The 26,585-nt window shown below is 51.6% G+C and overlaps 1 protein-coding gene across 2 annotated transcripts in view; it reads left to right on the top strand.

The window, feature by feature from the left end:
- RHBDL3 (rhomboid like 3) overlaps positions 1 to 26,585 on the top strand; it is a 54,800-nt gene that overhangs the window by 11,268 nt on the left and 16,947 nt on the right. The window contains exons 2-5 of one of the 2 annotated variants that reach the window (XM_008050152.2): positions 8,952 to 9,078; positions 9,780 to 10,004; positions 15,916 to 16,064; positions 20,708 to 20,820. In XM_008050152.2, the coding sequence (XP_008048343.1) occupies positions 9,780 to 10,004; positions 15,916 to 16,064; positions 20,708 to 20,820 (487 nt within the window). In that variant the 5' untranslated portion in view covers positions 8,952 to 9,078. Of the gene's footprint in view, positions 1 to 6,413; positions 6,573 to 8,951; positions 9,079 to 9,779; positions 10,005 to 15,915; positions 16,065 to 20,707; positions 20,821 to 26,585 lie in introns of both variants that reach the window. The other variant, XM_008050151.1, reaches the window with a different exon arrangement.

Raw genomic sequence — 26,585 nt, 5'->3', positions numbered from 1 at the left:
ACTGCACTCCAGTCTGGGCAACAGAGTGAGACTACAACTCAAAATATATATATATATATATATATATATATATAGTTCTGTGCAGCTGGACACAGTGGCTCATGTCTATAATTCCAGCACTTTGAGAGGCCAAGGTGAGAGGATTGCCTGAGCTTACAGGTTCGAGACCAGCCTGGGCAACTTGGCGAGATCTCATCTCTACAATAAATAAAAAAATTAACTGGGTGTGGTGGTACATGCCTATAATTCTAGCTACTTGGAAGGCTGAGGCGGAAGAATCGTCTGAGCACAGTAGGTTGAGGCTACGGTGGCCGTGAGTGTGCCACTGCACTTCAACCTGAGTGACAAAGTGAGATTCCCACTCAAAAAAAAAAAATTGTTCTGTGCATCAGGCCCCGCCAAGAGGCTTCCCACACTTATGGGACCACAGAACCCTTATTTCAGGCACCACCCTTGGACCTGGTGTTTCCAAAACACACATTGGGAAACCCTTATATATAAACTCGAGGGCTCTGTTTCATACAGCTGAACAGGATAGAGAAAAACAAGGCAAGGCAAGGCTGGGGCCAGCCAGCCCAGTGGAAGAACCCCGAATGTGTCCATCTCTACACTCTCTGACCTTGAGCTAGTGTCTTTTGCTCCCTGCATTTCTTTCCCCATAAAATGAGTGTGATCCCTTGTTCCTGGCTGATCCTTAGGAAATATGTTAGATGAATGGTTAAGAGAATGGGGGTCGGGCACGCTTGGTGGCTTAGCCTGTAATCCCAGCACTTTGGGAGGCCCAGGCGAGTGGATTGCCTGAGCCCATGGGTTCAAGACCCACCCGGGCAACTTGGCAAGACCTTGTCTCTACAATAAATAAAAGGTAACTGGGCACAGTAGCATGCGCCTATAGTTCCGGCTACTTGGAAGGCTGAGGTGGAAGAATTGCCAGAGCCCAGCAGGTTGAGGCTGCGGTGACTGGGAGCGTGCCACTGCACTCCAGTCTGGGCGACGGAGTGAGACTCCAACTCAAAAAAAAAAAAAAAAAAAGAGGAATGAGGTCTCAAACTCTTTTTGGCCATAGCATCCTCCCAATGGGAGGGAGTGCAGGCCCTGGGCCCCTGTGTGTGGGTGTGAATCCACCTGCAACACTTACCAGCTGTTTGAACTTGGGCAACTCAGCTCTCGGTGCCTCCGTTCCCTCCTTTTGTAAAATAGAGCTCACAATAGCGTCTACCACATAGGGTTGCTGTGAGGTTTAAATGGGGGGAATGTGTACAATTTGTCAACATGTTGGGACACTTTAAAAGTGGAGGGAACACTTAATAATCATGCCCAAACAATCGGTATAAGCCAAGACTGTCCCAGGCAAACCAGGATGTGTGGTGGCCTGAGGCCCCAATGAGGCAGTGCCTGAGACATAGCAGACATTTTGCACATACAGCTCTGTGTTGTTGTCCAACATGATACGTGTAGTCGTGTGGAAGGCCAGTCCTAACCTAGCTCAGAGTGGAGCTGCTGAGTGGTCCCCTCCCACCATCCCTGGACTCGGGAGGCCCCACAGCCCCTAGAACTCTGCAGTGCAGTTTGAAAACCTCTGAGTTTCCCTCTGGTTCTCCTGGACCATAATTTATGATTCCCTGACCTGCTGTCCCCTGTACCAGTGTCACCAGGTCCCTCTGACAGCACAGACCCAAATAGTCCCAGCCCCTCCTCACCCCTCCAGTGTGGAGTCACCCATCCTGATCTCAAATTTCCCATCAGCCCCTTGTCTGCTTGAAGATTCAGAAGAGAACATCAGCTGTTGTCCCTGTGGGCTGTCTGTGTTGTAGATGTCTCTTTCCCTCGCCCCATTTGGCATAGGGCACCCTTATATGCACAGGCGTGGGTATGGACCCCTTACATCTTCCTGAGAGAGTTCCTACTTAATTGATGGAGAAACTAAGGCAGGGTAAATGGCACAGCAGCTGGGGATACGGGGTCCTTCTGGAGTTCTCCCTCACCCTTGCCCCAGAGAGAAGGAAGGAGCCCTAGATGGGTCATTTCCCCAGCCTGGGAGGGGCGCTAAGTCCCCAGGAAGGGGCTTAGGATATGAGAGTTGGGAAGTGGGAGATGGCAGAGTATGTGTGAGGCTTCAGGCTGGGGAGAGCTGGTGAACTAGAGGATTAGGGGCCAGAGGGCTGGGTACTGGTGCGATTAGAAGGCCAAGGCAGGTGGGCGGGCCATTCCTCACTGTGTGAGAAAGCCCTCCACTGCCAGCGTCCAGGCGGGCTGCATGTGGACTTGGCCGCCCCTCCCCCACTGCGCTGAGCCCTCTTCTGGGGGCAGCTTTCAGGATGCTCCCTGCCTCCTGGCTCCCCGCAGGCCCCTGTGGCCCATTCACAGCCCTCATTCCTCCAGCTGCTCTTGACCACTCCCAGATCGCCCATGCCTCGAGCCCACCCAGCCTAGACCTCATCCCACTGCCAAAGTGGGCAAATCCAGGACACGAGTTCCTGGGGGACAGGGGAACTCCGGGGCCTTCAGCACATCATTAACAAGGAAATTGCATTTACAGGGCTAGTTTTCCTGAAAGCTCCAAACCACGGTGCTAGTGTGATCTCATCTCCCTTAGCAGACATCACGGGAGGCCAGAGGATACGATGCGTGCCCAGAGAGGGTCGGCCACACCGCCATGGCAGAGGTGTGCTCCCAGCTTTGCAGCAAGCGAATCTGGTCACGGGGCCCCACGGCCCTGCTGAGCTTCTGCCCTGCATTTGCTTCAGCCCACCACAGCCCCAGAGGAAGCTGGCCCGCTTTATATAGATGAGCACTCCTGGCTCGAGTCGTTCTACCCTAAATCACACAAACCATGCTCAGGGGCTGAGACAAGAATGGGATGTGCCTTGTTCCTTGCTGCCCTGAGTGGGGGGTGCAGCCTCCTTTGGGAGCTCTCAGCTTCCTTTTAGGGCAGTGGGACCCACTTCGCTCCCGCCTTCTGAGCACATACTCTCTCTTGCTCTCTCCTCTCTCCGTGTGTGTCTCCCCTGACTCTTGTGCCCCGTGCCCTCTGTCAGCCTGTCCCCATGCCCTCATCTTCCCAGGTGTTGGTCAAAAGGTGTCCTGTGTGTATTCATGGCGCCCAGGCAGCTGCCCATCCCTGCCTCTCCCCCCGCTCAGTCATCCTCTGGGCATCCCTGAGGCCTCATTATTAGGGTAGCAGTGACCCCCTATTGTCTGGCCTGTCTGCCCCTGCCATGAAAGGTAGAGTTTTGGCAGAGAACCCAGGCTCGGCCCGATTCCAGCTTGTTCTCTGCAGTCTGGAGCTTTACTGTGCTTGGGGCAGGCCCTGGTGGGGGGTGGGGGCTTGAGGAGCCACTGGGCAGCCCCTGTCACTAGGACAACAGCAGGGAGCCCTGGAGGGGGAGGGAGAGGAGGAGAGCAGGTGGTTCTTTGTCTGGCGCCTGATCCCAGCCCCCCCACCCCACAGCCCTCCCCAGCCGTGAGGCAGCCCCTGGGAGGGGATTGGTCCCTGCTCTCAGTGCTTGCAAAGCCGTTGGGCTCCCTCCCCCCAGTGAGACAGGAGAGACTCCCTGCTGTGTGGCAGACCCCTGCCCTCCTGCAGTCCCCTGGGGGATCTCCCCAGAACACAACCCACTGTAGCTCAACCAGAACCCCACCCCGCCCACCCAGCACAGGAGGGCCACATCAGGGCAGCCTAATGAGTCCCTGTGGTGGAGGAGGGGTTGGCACAGGGGGCTTGTAGGAATGAGAGGGATCCCAGACACCAAGGAAAGAGACTTTCCCTGGCTGTCATTGCCCTGTTTCCTCCCTAGGCTTCAGTCCCCTCATCTGAACAATAAAAGAGATCAGAACTCTTGGCTGTTTGGGCTCTTTCCTGCTTTAAAAATCGGTTTGTCCAGGCCTGTGGTCCTAACCACTTTGGCGGCTGAGGCGGGAGGGGATCACTGGAGCCCAGGAGTTAGAATCTAGCCTGGACAACAAAGTGAGACCCCATCATAAAAATAACAGCGATAGGCCAGGTGCAGTGACTCATGCCTGTAATCCCAGCACTTTGGGAGGCTGAGGCAGGAGGGATGCTTGAACTCAGCAGTTTGGGACCAGCCTAGGCAACATAGCGGGGCCTCATCTACAAAACATCAAAAACTAGTGGGATGTGGTGGTCGGGCCTGTGGTCCCTGCTACCTGAGAGGTTGTGGTGAGCTGTGATCGTGCCTCGGCACTCCAGCCTGGGTGACAGAAAATAATAATAACAATATTACGGCCGTGCTCGGTGGCTCAGCCTGTAATCCCAGCACTTTGGGAGGCCGAGTTGAGTGGATTGCCTGAGCCTGCGGGTTCGAGTCCCGCCGGGGCAACTTGGCGAGATCTCATCTCTACAATAAATTAAAAAATCAGCCGGGCGTTGTAGCGCACACCTGTAGTTCCAGCTACTTGGAAGGCTGAGGTGGAAGGATCGCCGGAGCCCAGCAGGTCGAGGCTGCGGTGGCCGGGAGCGGCCACTGCACTCCAGTCTGGGCGACAGTGAGACTCCAACTCAAAAAACAAAATAAAGAATAATAATAATTTCTGCTTAGGGTTGGACTGTGAACCTCCTGAGTCCACACCTTTCGTCCTTCAGTTTTGCTTCTGAGAAGCAGAACAACCCTAGAGGCTACAGGTCAGAGGTAGCCAGTCGTGGTTTAGAGGCAGCGCTGAGTTGCCTGCATGTGGAACCCTGACTCCGCCACTTGGCAGGAGAGTTGCTCAGCTTCTCCTTGTTAACTTTTCTGTCCATTTCCTCATCTGTAATATGGGGATACGAATAGGATCTGCCACATAGGGTTGCTGTAGTGGGGCAAAGAAATTCTGTTCCTCAAGTGCTTAGAGCAATGTTTATTCCCATGAAAACACAGCCAATATTAGGTGTTTTTATTCTTAAAGATCTTTACTGAGCAGCGAGGAAGTGAGTTTCCTGAAATACTTGATGGTGTGAACCAAACAGTTGTCATCCCTGAAACCTGGTATTTTGGCTTGAGGGCGGGGTGGAGGTGGGGAGGAATATGCAGATATTAAAATAGGCCTCATAAGTGACGTCCTTTCTTGAATTCTGGGGAGAATGGAAATCACCCGTGACTGAGTCTCCTGACTTTTATACCTAGATTGTCTTAGAAGCACTGAACATGGAATCCACTTTCCTAAAACAGTCTCCAGTGACCTTCCCTGGCAAAGGGGCAAGCATGGCTGTGACCTTCCAGACTCACTTGTCACGCACACACACACACCCTCAGTGTCTCTTTGCCTTGTCACATCTCAGCAGCTCACGGCAGCACCCCTAGGAGTCTTGGATGGGGAAGCACTTCGTGAACCGGAAAACTCTTGGCACTCACGAGTGATGATCCATGTTCCTTTCTGGCACGGTGTGTGCTGGGGTAGGCTGGGATGGGCTCCAGGAGGAAGGAGGGACAGAAGGGTTAAGGGCTTCCCAGGGCGAGGGGCATGAGATCCTGCCTTTTCTCACTGAGCCCATGAGGCTTTGCTTGGAAAATCAGTGCCCGTCTGTTCATCTGAACGTGTGCTGCTTACTCATCCGGCAAATCTCTGTTGAGCGTCGATAATGCCAGGCTCTGGGCTAAGCACTGGGATGAATCACGATGCCAAGCTGCGGGTCCAGCGAGAAGGCAAGAGTAGCCAGCCAGAGACCAGTGTGGACCGGCGGTCCAGAGGTCTGTCCAGAGTGTGAGGGGTGTAGCCTGAGGGAAGCCTCCTGGAGAAGAGGACATCTGGGCCATCAGAAAGGGTGAGCCGGAGTCTCCCTGGAAGATGAGGGAGGAAAGGGAATTTCAGGCCGAGGGTCCCACGTGCGCACAGGATAAAAGAGCACATGTGAAACACACGCAGACACATACATGCACAAAACAAAAACAACAGAGTGTCTGGGGGCCTGCCAGTCCTGCATGCATGGGAGGAGTCGGGGGGGCCATGGAAGACGACCAGTGCCAGGGTCAGAAGGACTTGCGAGGCTGTGCTCCCTGCTCCCCAGCCCTCAGGCATCCCCACTGGAGTCTGGTCCTTCCTCTCTGCCTAAAGATCTTCTGCTGAAACTCCTCCTCCTGCTGTCCTCTTCCATCCCAGACCTCTGAAGTTCCTCATCTTCCTCCAGTCATTGCCTTTTCACTCCTGCTTTCCTCTCCAGAAGGGAGGGCTGACTGGCGGTCATTTATGCTCGGTTTCCTTATCCACAAGAGACGGTTGGATTGGGTCCTCCAGGATTTCAAGTGCTTGTCCGTTCCTATTTGGATATTTCCCAGAGGCCCTTGGAAACCTCCCTGACACTGCCTGGGCCTCTTGGCAGAGGGCCTGTGCGGGTTGGTAGAAATTGGGGCACCTACTCGGTACTGAGAGGGGGTGGTACCCTGCTGACCCCGTTGCTGTCTGTGCTTCTCCCTCAGTTTGACCCTGGGAACACGGGCTACATCAGCACAGGCAAGTTCCGGACCCTCCTGGAGAGCCACAGCTCCAACCTGGACCCGCACAAAAGGGAGGTGCTCCTGGCCCTCGCTGACAGCCATGCCGATGGGCAGATCTGCTACCAGGATTTTGTCAACCTGGTGAGTGCTCTGGGGCCCTCGCCTCTGAGAGGGACCTGTTTGGGGGTTGTGGCTTAGACACATTGAGGGCCTTAGACAATTAGAGGCATCCATTGGCCTGCAGTGTTGAAAACGTCCAGGCTTCAACAAGTGAATATACCGCCAAGGACGTGTGTCCTCTGTGTCTCGCGGCCCTGCCTTTTGCAGTGTCCACCACCCTCGGAGCAGCCCCTGGCAATTTCAGACCCTCCCCTCATGGCAGCAAGGTGGCTGCAGCTGTTCTAGCCCTCATAGCCTCAGTCTGCACCACGTAGAAAGAAGGAGACTTATGGTAGCTCCCACACAAAGCCTGGGATTTTTTCCTTCCCACTGGCCTAGAGTGGGTCAGTAGGATGGGTGGACTGACTCAAACCAGTGAGCCCTGGTCCCAGCCCTGGAGCTGAGTGGTGTCAGTGCCACCAAAATAGGAAACTGGGAGTAGGGAGGAAATTGCTGGCAGGGGAATAGGTACTGGGGTGGAGAAGGGGACCTCCCTGGGGTCAGTGCAGCACCCCGTGGAGGCCAGAGTTCCTCAGACCTGCTGGAAAGTGCCCTGGGTTGTCGGAAGCTGGAGAAAGGAGGCTCAAGAGTCCTGTCCAGTGGCCTGGTGTCTTGGTGCGGAAACTTCCTCCTCGCTGAGGGTTGATGCTGTGCTATTTTGGGGGCTACTGTGGAGTGAGGTTCAGTGGGGCTAAGCAGGCAATGTTTACCCACTGTGGGATGGATGTGGCATCAGTAGAAGCTGCAGGAACAAGCAGGATGAAGACAGGATCAGAAGTTTTTGCTCGGTTTCCCTGTTGGCCACATGGAACCAATCAATCATCTCTCTTCATATCACCCATGTCGGGAGCAAGAGTGAATGAAGTGACTTGTGTGAAGTGCCTCATGTTCCTAGAGCCCAAAGGCACCAGTGACCAGGGAGCTGGCACCATGGAGCCTGGCATTGGGCCCATGAACTCTCTGACATGGATGCCCAGGTGGGGGAGATGTACTAACAACCTCTTGGCTGAGGGCCGGCCTCCACCTAGAGATTGGCAGGATTGCAGGGAGCTGCCATGGGGTTTGTAGGGGCGGGGGACTCTATTGCTGTTCATTGTAGACTCAGGGAGTGGGCCTTGTGGAGGGCAGGGGCAGAGCTGAGCTGTGTGGGGGAGGTGGACATGGTCAGGATTCATGGGATGGGCAGCAGGGTCGAGCCTGGTGGCTTGGAGCCCAGGTGCACCACCAGAGATCAGGCCACAGGGTTGAGCCTTCACAGACTCACCCACGGCCCCAGCACCAGCATGTCTGGTCAGTCACAGGGCAGAGTGGGGCATGCAGACCCATGAGTGGCCACTCTCCAGCCGGGGAGTCAGTAGAGCCTCTGTGTGAGCTCAGGACAGCACATTACTTGTCGCTGTTGGGGTTTCTCTGTTCCACTCTAAGCTGGAGCAGCCAGCACTGCCTGGTTTCACATGAGCAGGGCAGTCTCCCGAGACCAGGGACTCCCCAGGGAGAGAGCCACGATTAGAGCAGAGAGCTGAGGGCCTGGAGCCAGCCAGACCTGGGTCCTGCTCCTGGCTCTGCCTTTGCCACTCATATGGGAAACATCTTCTGAGTCTGGATTTTCCCATTTATAAATTGAAGCCAGAAGATACCCTCTTTGGGGTTGTTGCAAGGATCAAATGAGACCAAGTATTTGAGTGCTTTTGTTGTTGCTTGATGTTCTTCCACTGGGTAGATGCCTCTGCATCCTTCGTGTGCCTTTACCTGCCCTACCCCAGGCAGGACAAATCCACCTTATTCAGAGCTCCCACAGTGCTTGGCACAGGCCTCTCTCAGAGGACAGGCCACGTTGTGTTACAGCTGAGCGGTCAGGTTTAGCCTGATGTCCACTGCTGGGCCCGTGGTCCAAGGAATTTGTTGATCTTTCCCATGCCAGCGACCATGCAATGGCTGGGGTTGAGAGAACTGTGTCTCCAGGGCTTCCCTCCATAAGAAGGGTCTAGAATGCAGCTGTGGAGGGCAGGCAGGAGGCAACGGAGGCCTCAGGAGGCCGGAAGCCAGCAAGACTGCCTCTGGACTCTGGGAGTCAGGCTGACCGCTGGGGAGGCAGCCAGAGCTCTATGGAGGGTGGGTCAGGGCAGCCTCAGGCTGCTGAGGGGAGGGCCAGCCCTAAGGCAGAGCTCACCAGGCATTATAGTACCTGTGTAGGCACTCAGGAGTAGTGACTGGCCACAGGCACAGCTTTGGTGTCTGGTTCTGGGGGCCACTCTACAAACCTGTCTAACCAAGGGCTGCCCACCTTCAACAAGCTAGTGCGTCTGAGGACACTACCTTCAGCTCATCCTCTGGTTCTTATTCAAACTTCATCGCCTCCAGGAAGCCCTCCCTGACCGTTTTGGGACGGGATTGGGCTCCCTCTTTGGTGCTCCTGCAGCAGCCTTTACTCTGAACTGCGATTGCGGGCCACTTATCTGTCTTGAGCACCACTGTATCCCTGTGTCTGGTAATGTGCTTGACACTTAGTAGTTGTTCACTTCATTGCGCTGCATGGGTGATGAATGAGTGGAGAGAAGGAAGATATGGTGATTGCAAATAGACTCTGGCTGGGTGTGGTGGCTCATGCCAGCACTTTGGGAGACTGAGGCGGGAGAGTTGCTTAAGCCCCATAGTTCGAGACCAGCCTAGCCAGCGTAGCCAGACTTAATCTCTACAAAAAAATAAGCTGGACGTGGTGCGTGCCTGTAGTCCCAGCTATCTAGGAGGCTAAGGCGGGAAGAAGGCTTGTGTTCAGAGAGTTCAAGGCTGCAGTGAGGTGTGATCATGCCTCTGCACTCCAGCCTGGGTGGGAGTCAGACCCCGACTCAAAAAAACAAGTATAGATCTGGAACCTTACTTGGGTAGAACAAGGTGATTTCCTAAAACTTTTGGTGCCTCAGTTTCCTAATCTGATAGAATAGGGATGTTTTAGCTTAGGTAGACTCGTGAGTTTCCAGTGAGTATCCAGTGAGTCAAAACATGTGATGTGCTTAGACTAACCCCTGACACCTGGGGAGTACACATCAGTACTCAGTGAGTACTGATCTGTATTAACTACTAGTGAAGGAGGGGAATATGGAGTTAGGCCTGGCCTAAGGAGCTGGGAAGTGGGTGGGGTGCTCCCTAGACCCCAGCTCTGACCTTCTCCCCGCCCCGTTTTCCACACAGATGAGCAACAAGCGTTCCAACAGCTTCCGCCAGGCCATCCTGCAGGGCAACCGCCGGCTCAGCAGCAAGGCCCTGCTGGAGGAGAAGGGGCTGAGCCTCTCACAGCGGCTGATCCGCCATGTGGCCTACGAGACCCTGCCCAGGGAGATAGACCGCAAGTGGTACTACGACAGCTACACCTGCTGCCCGCCGCCCTGGTTCATGGTCACAGTCACGCTGCTGGAGGCAAGGACAGGGGCAGGGAGGGGGCTGCTCTCCCCTGGGGAGAGGGCCAAGAGGATGTCGAGCTCCGGGCGTGAGAGAGTGGGCGACATTCTTCTCCACCACAGGGTGATGGGTGAGGATCAAGTGGCAGTTGTCATTGCAAGTCAGATACCCTTATGTGTTATTATAACCCAGACTGCAAGAAGACAGTCCACAGAGCATTTTTGCTGCAGCAAAAGCCCCATAGGGCCACCCCCACCAGAGCAGCAGCAACAAAAACAGTGGCATGAGTTCCTTGGTTTGGGGGATTTAACCAGGCTAACTCATGAAAGCCAATTTATTTTTTTTATTTTTGTTTTCATTTTTTGAGTCGGGGTCTCACTCTGTCACCCAGACTGGAGTGCAGTGGCATGATCATGATGATCACGGCTCACGACAGCCTCAACCTCCTGGGCTTTGGTGATTCTTCCACTTCAGCCTCCCAAGTAGCTGGGTCTATGGGCATATGCCATCACGCCTGGCTAATTTTTTTCTTTTTTTTTTTTTTTTTTTTGAGATGAGGTTTTGCTGTTGCCCAGGCTGGTCTCAAACTCCTGGGCTCAAGCGACCCACCTGCCTCAGCCTCCCAAAATGCTGGGATTATACACTTGAATGCCACTGTACCTGGCCAAAGCCTTTTTTTTTTTTGGAGTTGGAGTCTCACTCTGTCACCCAGGCTGGAGTGCAGTGGCATGCTCATGGAGGCTGCAGCCTCAACCTGCTGGGCTCAGGTGATCCTTGCACCTCACCTTCCAAGTAACTGGAAATACAGGCGCACGCCACCATGCCTGGTGAACTTTTTAAATTTATTGTTGAGAGGAGGTCTTGCCAAGTTGCCCAGGCTGCTCTCGAACCCCAGAGCTCCAGCAATCCTCTCACCTCTGCCTCCCAAAGTACTGGGATTACAGGCATGAGCCAACCAAAGCCAATTTGTTTTAGTTCCTCCCCCGGTGGGTAACATGGACCTTTGCTCCCTTGAGGCTTCATTTTCCCACCTGAGAATGGAGTAACCAGACCTGCCCTCCTTCTCCCAGGACACCTCTATTTAAAGTGATGGAATGGGGCCAGGTGCGGTGGCTCAAGCCTGTAATCCCAGCACTTTGGGAGGCTGAGGTGAGAGGATTGCCTGAGCTCAGGGGTTTGAGACCAGCCTGGGCAACTTGGTGAGACCTCATCTCTACAATAAATCACAAAAATTAGCTGGGCGTGGTAGTGCGTGCCTATAGTTTTGGCTACCTGGAAAACTGAGGCGGATAGATGGCCAGAGCCCAGTAGGTCGATACTGGGGTGGCCATGAGTGTGCCACTGCACTCCAGCCTAGGTTATGGGGAGAGACTTGGAAGGCTGAGGCGGAAGGATCACTGGAGCCCAGCAAGTCGAGGCTGTGGTGGCTGGGAGCGGCCACTGCACTCCAGTCTGGGTGACAGAGTGAGACTCCAACTCAAAAAAAAAAACAACTGGGCTTGGTGGCTCAGCCTATAATCCCGTGCCTTTGGGAGACTGAGGTGAGTGGATTGCTGAGCCCGCGGGTTCGAGACCTGCCTGGGTTGCGAGACCTCATCTCTACAATAAATGAAAAAAAAATCGGCCAAGCGTGGTAGCGCATGCCTGTAATTCTGGCTACTTGGAAGGCTGAGGTGGAAGGATCGCCAGAGCCCAGCAAGTCGAGGCTGTGGTGGCCAGGAGCGGCCACTGCACTCCAGTCTGGGCGACAGAGTGAGACTCCAACTCAAAATAAATAAATAAATAAAATAAAATAAAATAAAATAAAAAATAAAGTGATGGAATGGCTATTGGTGCTTTCTGAACACAAAAGCATCACACAAATACATCTGGGAGGGAGTGTTTATGAGCAGGTAGATATGGGCTTAACATTTTAAAAGAACAGTCTCCCCTTGGGGAATCAGCTGTGCCCATTGTTATGCTAAAATTCTCCTGCTTATGCAACAGAATGCAAGAGTACCACTTGCTGTGCCAGTGCCCATGTGTGATAAAACCGAATTCTTCTGGTTGTTCGACTCAAGAACCTGTGCAGCCCACCCCGACTCCAGCTCCTGAATAGATGCTTGACTTCACTTGGAGATTTTATGATCTCCGCTGTTTCTCTTCCAAAGCCACAGGCCTAATTACCGCCTCTGCATATGTTCTTGTAAAGTTCCTGCCTAATCAGACGGCAGGATCGTTAAATTTCGTGGCATCCTTCTTCTCCTTCTTTTTTTCTAAATCAGAATATCTGGTCTGCAGGCCAGAGCTCTTCTACTTGTTGTTATGGATTCATCCAAGTACACGTTGAAGTTGCGATTTTTCTGAGATATTCTTGGACTCGTTCTTCAAGTGTTTACTGTGTGCGCCTATTTATTAACTTCTATTTGAGGACCAATAATAACGAGATGCCTTGGAAGCTGAATTTGCTGCCAGGCTACCTGCAGAGTGTTAGGTGGACAGAACAGCTCTTCAGAAAGCCCAGCAGGGCACAGCTGTCCGGGCCTAAGCCACTCCCAGGCTTAGCCCAGAAGGTTTTAACCCGACACTAATTATAGCTTCGATCTCTGAGTGTGTGCCAGACACCAGGCCAGCTCTTTGTGTACTTTATCACTTCTAGACCTCATGACCATTCTGGAAGTTTAGGAATTGGTACCCATTTTCAGGTAAGGAAACTGAGGACCAAATAGGTGAGGTGTCTCATACCTATAATCCCAGCACTTTGGGAGGAGGTGGTGAGAGAGATGCCTAAGCCCAGAGGTTCGAGACCAACCTGGACAACTTGGCAAAACCTCGTCTCTACAATAAATCAAAAAATTAGCCAGGAGTGATGATGCATGCCTATAGTTCCAGCTACTTGGAAAGCTAAAGCAGAAGGATCGCCTGAGCCCAGCAGGTGGAGGCTGTGGTAGCCGTGATTGTGCCACTGCTTTCCAGCCTAGGCTACAGAGAGACTTCAACCCCACCCCCCAAAAATAATAATAATAATAATAATTCCAATAATATGAACAGTTGATCAAGTGGTACCATATTTTGTGTCCAAATTGGTTCAGATTTCCAGAAGCCTCAGCTATGTAAACTGAAACCACCAATCTAGAAGAAACTGGAAATTGATCAAAAAGCTGAAATAACAATCTCAAAGCCCTTGAGCTAAAGCCCAAGGTTTTTGTCTTATATATAATTCTAGTAATCTGGCTTTCTGAACCCATAACAGAAAATAGAAGTGAGGACCAGGCGTGGTGTCTCAGGCCTGTAATCCCAGCACTTTGGGAGGCAGAGGCGAGAGGACTGCCTGAGCTCAGGAGTTCGAGACCAAGCTGAGCAACATGGCAAAACCTTGTCTCTACAATAAATATCAGCTAGGCATGGTGGCACATGCCTATGGTTCCAGCTACCTGGAAGCTTGAAGCAGAAGGGTCACCTGAGCCCAGTAGGTGGAGGCTGCAGTAGTGGTGTGTCACTGCACTCCAGCCTGGGCGACAGAGGAGACTCTGACTCAAAAAAAAAAAAGAAAGAAAGAAAATGGAAGGGACATAGTAGGAAGCAGCTAGAAGAGACCCCAATACTAGCCAGTAATAAGAAGTAGCAGCTGGGCTGTGCACAGTGGCTCATGCCTGTAATCTCAGCACTTTGTGAGGCCAAGCCAGGAGGATTGCTTGAGTCCAGGAATTTGAGACTAGTCTGGCAACATATTGAGAGGCCATCTCTTATATTTAAAAAATTTTTTTTAACTTAAAAAAAGTTGCAGGTGACAACCTGGTACAGTAGTGAGGGAAATGACAAAAGAAAATTTAAAAGCAGACCTGAGGCTGGGCTCGGTGGCTCAGCCTGTAATCCTAGCACTTTAGGAGGCCGAGGTGAGTGGATTGCCTGAGCCTGCAGATTCAAGACCCACCTGGGCAACTTGACGAGACCTCATCTCTACAATAAATCAAAAAATTAGCTGGGTGTGGTAGCACGCGCCTGTAGTTTCAGCTACTTGGAAGGCTGAGGTGGAAGGATCACCAGAGCCCAGCAGGTCGAGGCTGTGGAGACCGGGAGCGGCCATTGCACTCCAGTCTGGATGACAGAATGAGACTCCAACTCAAAAAAAAACAAACAAACCTGAATGTTAAAGAAATAGAAAAATTTGGAGCTTTAAGTAGATGAGCAAAACCCCCATCCTCCTGGGGTTGCTAGGAAAGATACCACTTTTTTTTTTTTTTGAATTGTCTCTCACTCTTACCTATGCTGGAGTGCAGCAGTATGATCCTAGCTCACCACAATCTTGGCCTCTTGGGCTCAGGTGATCCTTCTGCCTCAGCCTTCATAGTAGCTGGACTACAGGTATGCACCACCACACCTGGCTAATTTTTGAATTGTTTTATAGAGATGAGTGGTCGCTATGATGCCCAGGCTGGTCTCGAACTCCTGAGCTCAAGCAATCCTCCCGCCTCAGCCTCCCAAAGTGCTAGGATTAATAGGTGCAAACCACCAGGCCCAGCTGATATCACTCTTACAGTCCAGATCAATACCTGAGATATCCTTAAACGTTTATGCATATGCCCTGATTAAGAACCCAGGAACATAAATGATGTGTTTCAGGAAGAGTCCCAGGGAAAAAAATAGTTAAAATAAATGCCTTTTGGGGCTTAAACAAGTATGCTTCAGTCATGTGCAAAATCAACTTATGTGGAGTGTTGGTGAGGATGTGGAGAAATTGGAACCCTTGTGCACTGATGGTGGGAATGTAAAATGGTGCAGCTGCTATGGAAAACAGTCTGGCGTTTCCTCAAAAAATTAAACATAGAGTTACCATGCGATCCAGCAATCCCACTTCTGAACATATCCCCAAAGAACTGAAAGCAGGCATGAGAAGAGATACTTGTATACCCATATTCATAGCAGCATTATTCACAATAGTGTATCACTGGAGAAATGATAAACAGAATATGACATGTACATACAATGGCATATTATCAGGCTTAAAAAGGAAAGTCGTCTGGGCATGGTGGCTCATGCCTATAATCCCAACACTTTCGGAGGCAAAGGCGAGAAGATTGCCGAGTCCAGGTGTTCAAGACCAGCCTGGGCAAATTGGCGAGACTTTGTCTGTACAATAAATAAAAAATTAGCAGGACATGGTGGTATGCACCTGTGGTTCCAGCTACCTAGAAGGCTGAGTCAGAGAGATCGCCTGAGCCCAGCAGGTCGAGGCTGTGGTGGCCGTGAGCGTGTCACTACACTCCAGCCTGGGTGACAGAGTGAGACTCCTACTCAAAATCAATCAATCAATCAACTGGGCAAGGTGGCTCAAGTCTGTAATCCCAGTACTTTGGGAGGCTGAGGCAAGAGGATTGTCTGAGCCCAGGGGTTCGAGAGTAGCCTGGGCAACTTGGTGAGACCTCATATCTACAAAAAAAAAAAAGAAATTAACCGGGCGTGGCAGCATGCACCTGTGGTTCCAGTTACTTGGAAGACTGAAGTGGAAGGATTGCCTGAGCCCAGCAGGTCAAGGCTGCAGTGGTTGTGAGCGTGCCACTGCACTCCAGCCTGGGCGATAGGATGAGACTCCAACTCAATAAACAACCAAATAAATAAAATCAACCTATGTGAAATGTATCGTCCCCCAAGTGGCTGTGTGAGTTATTACTGGAATTAAAGTTTAAAATCCTCTAAACCTTTCCTGCTTTGCACCGAGGATGTATGGACAGAGAGGCCCCAGGGCCACCTGGTGACCATTTGACAACACAAAGTAATCAAACAGCAGTGATGGTTGAAAGCTCAGCTGGGCACAGGCCATGGGGTGTCCCGCCTTCTCTGAGAAGGAAAGATGATAATGTCCTGTAGGGATTCCCACTGTTTGTCAGGATGGTTCCTGGGCAGTGCTGCACCTAGTCACAGGCCCTCTCCATTCTGTGCTTTCCTCCAGGTGGCCTTCTTCCTCTACAATGGGGTGTCGCTGGGTCAATTTGTGCTGCAGGTAACTCATCCACGTTACCTGAAGAACTCACTGGTTTACCACCCACAGCTCCGGGCACAGGCTTGGCGCTACCTGACATACATCTTCATGCATGCAGGGTAAGTACCTGTCTTCTTTTGCTCTATCAAGTGTCCTAGGCCGGACACAGTGACTCACATCTGTAATCCCAGCACTTTGGGAGGCAGAGGCGAGAGGATTGCCTAAGACCAAGGGTTCAAGACTAGTCTGGGTTACTTGGCAAGACCTCATCTCTACAATAAGTCAAAAAAATTAACTGGGCGTGGTGGCACATGCCTGTGGTTCCAGCTACTTGGAAGGCTGAGGTGGAAGGATCGCCTGAGCCCAGCAGGTCGAGCCTGCGGTGGCTATGAGCATGCCTCTTCACTCCAGCCTGGGCGACAGAGTGTGACTCCAACTCAAAAAAAAGAGTCCGTACAGAAAAATAAGTGGGGCAATCCCCTCAGATCCCCTCCCATTGTGGGAGCTTTTCTGTTCTCTCACAAAATCCTGATCAGCCACTAAATTTATTGTCCATATTTGTGTGTGAGCACCCCTATAAGTGAAATAAAGGACTAATTTATTGAAATCACCGTCCTAGGCTGGGCACAGTGGCTCACACCTGTAATCTCAGCACAATGGGAGGCTAAGGTAGGAGGATCACTTGAGGCCAGGAGGTCAAGGCTGTAGTGAGCTGTGATCGTGGCATTGTGCTCCAGCCTGGGTGACAGAGTAAGCACCTGTCTCAAAAAAAAAAAAGAAAGCACCTTCCTTCCAGGTGGTCTCCATATGTGATGAGGGTCTTCTTGAAGACCTCTGGCAGCAGTAATGATAGTTCTGTTTACAGAGCCCTGTAGCCTCTTTGGGGGCTAGAGCACGATCAGTTCTCACTGGTGCCTCCTACTTCATGAGAAAGGCCTACTGGCTGTCCAGGTCACCATCCAGGTCCAAGTCCCTTGAAGAGCAGCAGTCTTGACTAGAGACTGTTTCTATGTAGTAGAGACACTGAATTAGGAGAGCAGAGACCCTGGACACCGGACCTCTGTGGTGTCTTTTACAGCCTCTCCAGAGATGCAAAGGAGCTCATGTTAGCCTGGGAAAAACTCCAGGGATACTTGACCCTGGAGTTGGAAAGGGAGGAAGGGGAGCACTCTGGCCCCAATGGCTCTATCATTCCTGTTCCTCAGCAGAAAGACTCACAGTAGCCAAGAGGAAGTTGTACTGTGAGCCTCCCTGCCTGCTGAGCCTCTAAAGCAGGCACAAGAGCCAACCCTAACCAGGTACACCTGCTTGGGAGGGTGAGGTGACCTCTGGGTGGTTGCTGATGTATGTCTCTGCTCTGGGTCAAAGGGGACCATGGTACAGGCATGTACCTTGTGTGACTTGTCCCAGGCTTTGACCTCCCAGGGCTAAGGAGAGGGAGAGAGGGATGTCATGCTTCTGTCCTCTCATAAGTCTGGAGACAACAGAAACGGGTCTCCCCTGCCCAGCTGCCCAAGCCAGTGGCTGCACATGTGTTGGACTACCTGCCATCTTTCCAGGATTGCCCTCTGACCTCCTTGGGTCCCTCAGGGTGAGGAAGGAGACTAGCCAGAGCCCCCAAAGCTCCCTTGCTCCATTCTCTGTCTCCTGGAACTAAAGGCGGTGTGCGCACAGTGGGCAGGGCAAGATGCCCTCACTGAGGTCCGCAGGGGTAGTAGCTGTGGGCCTTTCTCTGGGAAAGGTCCCAGAGAATGCTTCTGATGGTGCAGTGCCTGCCTGGAAGAGCCCTGGAAGGGTTCTCCAGGTCTGTGGATTTTGAGGGAGAGGCAGCAAGAATAGGTACACCAGAAGACAGGAGATAGGGATAGCTGGTCAGCATCTAGGGAGATCCCAGCAAGGTGACCCGTCACTCAGAGACACACTGTGGTCTGGGCATCTGGAAGTTGGTATGGTAAAGAAGAGCTCGGAGTAGGGGGCAGAAGCCCCAGTTCTCCTCACCTGGCCTCCCCTAGTCTCAGGTTCTGAGGCTAGAAAACAGGACATGGGCTCAGGAAACCTCGAAGACCCCTCCAACTGTGAGTCCGATGCTGTCATCCAGCCCCTTTCCAGTGACGACTTCTGCCACCTCTAATCTCCATAGAAGGCCTTAGCTAGCAGTCAGTGGAGGGTAGAAGATTCCAGCATGGTGGAATTCAGGACACAGCCCACCCTGTCTGAGCTACCTTGCAGGTGCCCTCCTGAGCAAGCAGGTACCCATGTGACGCATAGGTCCTCAGCATAGCACAGTCAGGCCTCCAGGCAGGGCCCTGCAGACTCATAGTAAGGCTGGGATCCAGGCCAGGGCCCAGACTTCTTGTTACAGGCTCTGTTATTCCCTAACTGAGACCCTCCCCAGGGAGCTACCCAGGTACTATAAGATCAGTTTAAGTGAGAGAAAGGGTATTAAAGTGCTTTGTAAATGACAAAACACACCAGTGATTTAGTAACAGTCATGTCATGATCTTTTCTTTTAACATATACGCTGGGCTAGACACCCCACATGTTTAGCATCAAGATCTGGTCACATGTGTCTAGTACTGTACTGAGGAAGAGCAAGGAAACCTGGGGCTACATCTTCTAACCCTGAGAGATTTGGAGCAGAACAGGTTCCTTCCTCCCCATTGAGACTTCAAGGGAAAACTGAATGATTAAGTTACAAGAGATGTCTTTAATACCTGCACTTGTGGTTTTTTTTTTTTGAATTGGAGTCTCCCTCTGTCAACCAGATTAGAGTACAATGGCATGCTCACGGCCACCGCAGCCTCAATCTGTTGGGTTCAGGCGATCCTTCTGCCTCAACCTTCCAAGTAACTGGAATTACAGGCATGTGTCACCATGCCTGGCTAATTTTTTGATTTATTGTAGAGACAAGGTCTCGCCAAGTTGCCTAGGCTGGTCTCGAACCCCTGGGCTCAGGTAGTCCTCTCGCCTTGGCCTCCCAAAGTGCTGGGATTACAGACGTAAACCACTGCGCCAGGCCCAGCTACTGATATTTAAAGAAAAGGATGTTCTCAAAAATAAGTGCAGGTAGCTGGGCATAGCAGCTCATGCTTGTAATCCCAACTGTTTGGGAGACCCAAGTTAAAGGATCACTTGAGTCCAGGAGTTCAAGACCAGCCTGGGTAACATGGCAAGACCTTATCTCTACAAAAAATCTCAAAAATTAGCTGGATGTGGTGGTGCAATCTCAGCTACTTGGGAGGCTAATGCAAAAGGATCGTTTGAACCCAGGATTTGGAGACTATGATTGTGCCACTGCTCTCTAGCCTGGGTAACAGAGTGAGACCCTGGCTCAAAAAAAAAAAAAAAAAAAATTCAGTAGCTCTTACAAATAGAGCCAGATCAACTTCCTGGCCTGGTGAATGGAGCAGGTCAGGCAGGTTGGCGGCCTGGACTGTGGTCTCAGCCAGGCCACTAGCCAACCATGAGACTTTAAACCAGTCACTACCTGCCTCTGAGCCTCAGTGTCTTATGTGTTAACTTATGGAGTTGCTGGATCTTGCCTGTGATTAGTCCCTGTCACTGTGGCAGGCAAAACACTGCCGGTCACTTCCCAGGTCCTGCACCTGCTCCTGTCCCAGCTAGAAGGAATGCTCTTTCCAAGATGGTCTCTGTGCATTGTCATTCCTCTCCCATGACCAAGAGCTCCTCAAAACCAGAGACAGTCTTTTTGTTGTTGTTGTATTTTTTTTTTGAGTCAAAGTCTCACTCTGTTGCCCAGGCCGGAATGCAGTGGCGTACTCATAGCCACTGCACCCTCGACCTGCTGGGCTCTGGCGATCCTTCCACCTCAGCCTTCCAAGTAGCTGGAACTACAGGCACATGCCACCATGCCCGGCTAAATTTGTGATGTATTGTAGAGATGAGGTCTTGTCAAGTTGCTCAGACTGCTCTTGATCCCATGGGTTCAGGCAATTCTCTCACATCAGCCTCCCAAAGTGCTGGGGTTATAGGCTTGAGCCACTCCACCTGGCCAGTTTGTATGTTTGAGCCAGAGTCTCACTCTGTTGCCCAGGCTGGAGTGTAGTGGCACACTCACAGTCACTGCAGCCTCGGCCTGCTGGGCTCAAGCGATCCTTCCATCTCAGCCCTCCAAGTAGAACTACAGGGCATGTGCCACCAAGCCCAGCTAATTTAATTTTATGTTTTGATTTATTGTAGAGAAGAGTTTTCGCCAAGTTGCCCAGGCTGGACTCGAACCTCTGCCCTTAGGCAATCCTCTCTTCTCTGCCTCTCAAAGTGCTGGGAAAACAGGCATGAGTCACTGTGCCTGGCCAAAACAATCTTGTTTACCGCTGGACCCTCTAGATCTTGGGAGATCCAGGTGTTTTAGTTTTTGTCATTGTTTTTGTTGTTGTTGCTGTTTTTGAGTTGGAGTCTTACTCTGTTGCCCAGGCTGGAGTGCAGTGGCACGCTCATGGCCACCCCAGCGTCAACCTGCTGGGCTCTGGCAATTCTTCCACCCCAACCTTCCAAGCAGCTAGAACTACAGGTGTGTGCTACCAAGCCTGGCTAATTTTTGATTTATTGTAGAGACTTGATTTTTGATTTATTGTAGGTCTTGCCAAGTTGCTCAGGTGGGTCTCAAACCTGTGGGCTTAGGCAATCCACCTGCCTCCACCTCCCGAAGTGCTGGAATTATAGGCTGAACCACCGAGCCCGGCCTATTCAGGTGTTTGTTGAATGAATGGGCAGATGGATGACTGTGGGCTCTCTGTCACAGGATAGAACACCTGGGACTCAACGTGGTGCTACAGCTGCTGGTGGGGGTGCCCCTGGAGATGGTACATGGAGCCACCCGAATCGGGCTTGTCTACATGGCCGGCGTTGTGGCAGGTAGGCAGGTAGGCCCTGTGCCCACAGAGCTGCATCTCCTGAGGGCTGACTGGGAGACCCCGACTGTGGGGTAGGGCAAGCCCCAGGTTTCCAGGGCATAGAGAGTCCAGTCTCCAAGGCTCCTGACTACAGGGCTGTCCTCTAGGCACACCCACCTCCCTGGGAGACTGGAAGGGAAGGGAAGGGGGATGGCCACCCCAAGAAGGACTTGTGTGGTGGGACAGGGGAGGAGGCTTTAGGTTTGGAACAGGCAGACTGACTGAGTTTCCATTTCCCACCGCCATGTGGTAGCTGTGTGAGCTTGGGGAAATTCTTGAGCCTCGTTTGGTTCCATTAAGCTTTATTTTATTTTATTTTTGAGTTGGAGTCTCATTCTGTCGCCCAGGCTGGAGTACAGGGGCACACTCACGGCCACTGCAGCCTCAACCTGCTGGGCTCAGGTGATCCTTCCACCTCAACCTTTCAAGTAGCTGGAACTACAGATATCGCCACCATGCCTGGCTAATTTTTTTTTATTTATTGTAGAGATGAGGTCTCGCCAAGTTGTCCAGGCTGGTCTCGAACCTGTGGGCTCAGGCAATTCTTTCACCTCAGCCTCCCACAGTGCTGGGATTATAGGTGTGAGCCACTGCCATTAAGCTTTAAAAGGAGACACGTGAAATCTGCCTGCAGGGTTGCTGCAGGGTTGCCAGGAGGTAGAGTGAGGCCACAGATGGAACAACAGTGCTCAGTGAGCCGTGCAAGGGCACAGTGAGATCCCTTAGGGGCATCAAAGAGGTAGGGAGCCAGGATACCCTGGCCAGGGCAGCACCTGTCCCCAAAGGGAAATCTTGCTTCTACCCAGAGCAGCCACCATCCTCTTGCTTGTCCCTGATGATGAGATCCTGGCCTAAGAGGTTGTGTGCTATCACTCCATCTGAAGCAATCTGGGGCCTCCAGCTGACCCGGACACCTGTGGAGCTGTGGCGGTGATCACTGCTTCATGAACAGTGGCCAGGGTGACTTCCAGTGAACCTTCCACCTCTGCCCCATCCCCAGTGGGGGGTGAGGTGGGGAGAGTGAGCTGGGGTGGGCAGGGTGGCCTTCAGCAGGAAAAGCCTTCCCAGCTGGGCTTCTGAACGTCAGATCTCCCTCATGATGTTTCCAACTTCATTGCTTTTTTTTTTTAACAAGGTTTGCCGCCTCAGCTCTTCAGCTTGACAGCTGTGCCCAAGGGAGCTTTGTGTGTATGTTTAAGTAAGATCTTAATCCTTTCTGAGTGGCATTAAAGTTGTCATCAGGAGAGCCGGGCAGCGTCAGCCTTGTAAACAACAGGCAGGCAGGGTCCCTGGGAGTAACTGAAGTGGTTTCAGAAATCAAAGAGGAAAGGGTCCCACCCCACCCACTCAAGGCTGGTCTGCTAGTTCCTGAACCCTCAGCCTGGGAGATTCACGAGGCATCATCTCCTTTGCTTCTCTATGCCCTGAGGTTAAAAACTCTGCCACCTTGGACAGCGCCCCTGGAGCCTGTCCCAGAATCCAGCACCTACCATGTCCTTGAACAAAGGTCTAGTGAGCATCTCTACGTGCCAGATTGGCTCAGCCACCCACACCCCCCCTAGACCTGACATCTGGGATTTACAGCCCCATTTTCCACACTCAGATACCCAGAGACCTAGATGTTAAATGGCGAGGAACAGGGAAGACACACGTAACACGTGCAGTTCGTATTCAGTCACATGGGAGTGCCAATAACCTAGGAAACAGATGTAAGATGCAAAAGGACTCAGACATCACCCAAACCAGGTGACACGCCATGGGTGACAGTGCAGGCATCACCTCCCAGTGATGACAGTGCAGGGTGGGAGGGTTCACAGACAGAAGCAGAGCTTGTCAGTTCCGTGGGCGTGTGGGGCTGTGTCATCAAGCAAATGGCATGCAGTTCTGAGTCATTGATTAGACCAGAGGGCACTCTGGTCTCCACATATCATGCCATTGATCTCCAGGATTCAGTTGATTGATCTTCCTCGGCTGCCCACTCTTTCCTCCTCTGCTTGTCCCCACTCTGAGAGGGGAGCCTGTTTACAGCCAACCATCGACCAGATAGCCAGCAGGTATCAGTGCAGCCGTGCACAGGCTGCGTTTAATGCTCACAACAACTCCACAGGGCAGGCACTTTTACTCTTCACCTGACACAGACTCAGAAACTGGAACTTAAAGGGCTGAGTGACTCGCCCAAGACACAGCTCAGAAGTGGTGGAGGTGGGCCCACACCCAGGCTGTTTGCGCCCCGCCCCCGAAGCTGTGCTCTCAGCGACTACCACAGAGTGAAGAGAACCAAAATGTGAGGCCCGGCACAATGGTTCGTGCCTATAATCTTAGTGTTTTGAGAGGCTGAGGTGGGCGGATCACTTGAGGCCAGGAGTTCAAGACCTGCCTGGGCAACATAGTGAGGACCCCATCTCTATTTAAAAAAAAAAAAAAAAAATCAGCCGGGCTCAGTGGCTCAGCCTGTAATCCCAGCACTTTGGGAGGCTGAGGTGAGTGAATTGCCTGAGCCCGCGGGTTCGAGACCCGCCTGGGCAACTTGGTGAGACCTCATCTCTACAATAAAATAAAAAATAAGCTGGGCATGGTAGAGCGTGCCTGTAGTTCCAGCTACTTGGAAGGCTGAGGCAGAAGGATCGCCGGTGCCCAGCAGGTCAAGGCTGTGGTGGCCGGGAGCGGCCATTGCACTCCAGTCTGGGTGACAGAATGAGACTCCAACAAAAAAAAAAAAAAAAAAAAAAATCAGCTGGGCATGGTGGGGGCATGCCTGTAGTCTCAGCTACTCAGGAGACTGAGATGGAAAAATCGCTTGAGTCCAGGAGTTCGAGGCTGCAGTGAGTTATAATTATACCACTGTACTCCTGCCTGGATGTCAGGCCCTGTCTCAGAAAGAAAGAGAGAGAGAGAGAGAGAGAACCAGAAGTTAGGCTTTATGTGTGTGAGCAGATAATTTATTACCAGAAACCAAGGGAGGATTTCATAGATATCTGGCCCTACTCTCTAATTCCTGCCCAATGAAACTATTCCATCCAGGCACGGTGGCTCACACCTATAGTCCCAACACTTTGGGAGGTGGAGGCGAGAAGATCGCCTGAGTCCAGGGGTTTGAGATCAGCCTGGGCAACTTGGGGATACCTCATCTCTACAATAAATCAAAAAATTAGCTGGGTGTGGTGGCACACACCTGTAGTTCCAGCTACTTGGAAGGCTGAGGTGGGAGGATCACCTGAATCCAGCAGATTGGGACTACAGTGGCTGTAAGCATGCCACTGTACTCCAGCCTGGGCAACAGAGTGAGACTCCAAGACCGTCCCATTTTGTAACAAGTATAGCAAATTTCTGCTGAGCAAGCGTGGTGCTCCAGGCACTTGATAAAGGGTTCACAGATGTTACTGCTTGTATTCATCACAGTGATCCTATGAGATGGGTACAGGTAACCCCCATTTTACAGCCAGATCAGAGAGGTGAAGTGACTTGCTCAATTTGCTCATCCAAAAAGGTGGTGGGACCGGGGTGGAGACCTTCCCAAGCCCCATGCTTTAACCAGTGCTTGAAGCCAGTGTGTAGGCTAGCAGTTATATGGTAGACAGTTTCTTAAATAGATCACCAAGCCTTTAGTATAGATTCTACAGGTTATTAACCATGTGGGCATCCCCAGAGCCTAGCACAGGGCTTGGCACCTGTTAGGCATTAAATATTTGTAGAATAAATACATAAATAAATAAAGTTACATTGCTTAAAGATAGATGTTCTGCTGATTTCTATTTAGATTTTTTTTTTAAGGGAGATGTTAGAGAACACCTGCTTTACAATGTTGTGACCAGGCATGGTGGCTCATGCCCGTAATCCCAGCACTTTGGAAGGCTGAGGCGAGAGAATTGCTAGTTTGTGACCAGACTAGGCAACATAGTAAGACCTTGTCTCTACAAAAAATTCAAAAAATTAGCCAGGCGTGGTGGCACACACCTATAGTCCCAGCTACCCAGAAGGCTGAGGCAGAAGGATCGCCTGAGCCCAGGAGGTCAAGGCTATGGTGAGCCATGATTGTGCCACTGCACTTCAGCCTGGGTGATAGAGTGAGACTGACTCAAAAAAATAAAAATTAAAAATGTTCCAGAGGCCAGGTTTAGTGGCGTAGCCTGTAATCCTAGCACTTTGGGAGACCAAGGCGAGTGGATTGCCTGAGCCCGCAGGTTCGAGACCAGCCTGGGCAACTTGGCGAGACCTCATCTCTACAATAAATCAAAAAACTAGCTGGGCGTGGTAATGCATGCCCATAGTTCCAGCTACTTGGAAGGCTGAAGCGGAAGGATCGCTGGAGCCCAGTAGGTCGAGACTGTGGTGACCGGGAACGGCCACTGCACTCCAGTCTGGGCGACAGAGTGAGACTCCAACTCAGAATAAAAAGAAAGTTCCAAGCCGGGCTCGGTGGCTCAGCCTGTAATCTCGCGCTTTGGGAGGCTGAGGTGAGTGGATTGCCTGAGCCCGTGGGTCCGAGACCCGCCTGGGCAACTTGGCAAGACCTCATCTCTACAATAATTCAAAAAATTAGCCGGATGTGGTAGTGCGCGCCTGTAGTTCTGGCTACTTGAAAGGCTGAGGTGGAAGGATCGCTGGAGTCCAGCAGTTTGAGGCTGTAGTGGCCAGGAGTGGCCACTGCACTCCAGTCTGGGCAATAGAGTGAGACTCCAACTTAAAAAAAAAATAAAAAAAGAAAGTTCCAGACTAAAATTATTGCAGCTGTATATTATGGCAAAGTCATCAATTTATCCAAGTTCTAGTGTGAACTTAGAATTTTTGAGGGGAATATTCATAGCCTAACTAGAACTAATCTCATGGTCTGCTGCTGGCCAGAGGTATGATGTGTCCCTCCAGTTTGTCATTTTCTTCTGGTCCTCTGCCCCCATGACCTCTGTGGAACTCATGCTGGCCTTATCTGTGTCTGTTAGGTTTATAATAGCTTATGAAGGAATCCTGCCTGGCCCATGTTTCCTGCCCTGGGGTGACCTTCATTACTATATTTATATGTGTACCCCCCACCATGTTGTTCTTGGTCTCTCCCAGCCACTCTAGTCCAGGGCAGGGCTCACCTACAGTAATTCGAGGAACTTCATACCACAAATGCAGGGCAGGTGAATCTAGGCTGCTCCCTTCAAGATCCTAGAACGTTTATGGGTCGATCCAATAAATCAGCTGCTATCCTTCATAGCTGATCAAGATGAGAGGCAGAAACTGGGAGAAGTGGGTGTTTAATCTGGTGTCATGGAATCAGGGAGGGAGTCAGTGTATTCACCCAAAAGAACTCTCTCCCTGACAGTACAACATGCTGAGAGTTTATACTCTGTAGGCCCTCACCCACCCACCAGACTGAATTAACAAAGGCATGACTCAAGGTCTCCTAATCCCTTTAACCTCCCAAGATTGAATTAAGAAGGACTGTGGGCAGTTTTGGCTCGACCCCAAATCTAATCAGTTTCTTTTCTTTTTTTTTTTTTTTGAGTTGAAGTCTCACTCCATCGCCCAGACTGGAGTGCAGTGGCCGCTCCCGGCCACCACAGCCTCGACCTGCTGGGTTCCAGCGATCCTTCTGCCTCAGCCTTCCAAGTAGCCAGAACTACAGGGGCGCGCTACCACGCCTGGCTAATTTTTGATTTATTGTAGAGATGAGGTCTCGCCAAGTTGCCCAGGCCGGTCTTGAACCCGCGGGCTCAGGCAATCCACTTACCTCAGCCTCCCAAA

Source organism: Carlito syrichta, unplaced genomic scaffold (genome assembly GCF_000164805.1).
Source record: "Carlito syrichta isolate Samal-C Ts95f unplaced genomic scaffold, Tarsius_syrichta-2.0.1 Scaffold143099, whole genome shotgun sequence".
Taxonomy (NCBI): domain Eukaryota; kingdom Metazoa; phylum Chordata; class Mammalia; order Primates; family Tarsiidae; genus Carlito; species Carlito syrichta.
This window is presented reverse-complemented; position numbering and strand designations above follow the sequence as displayed.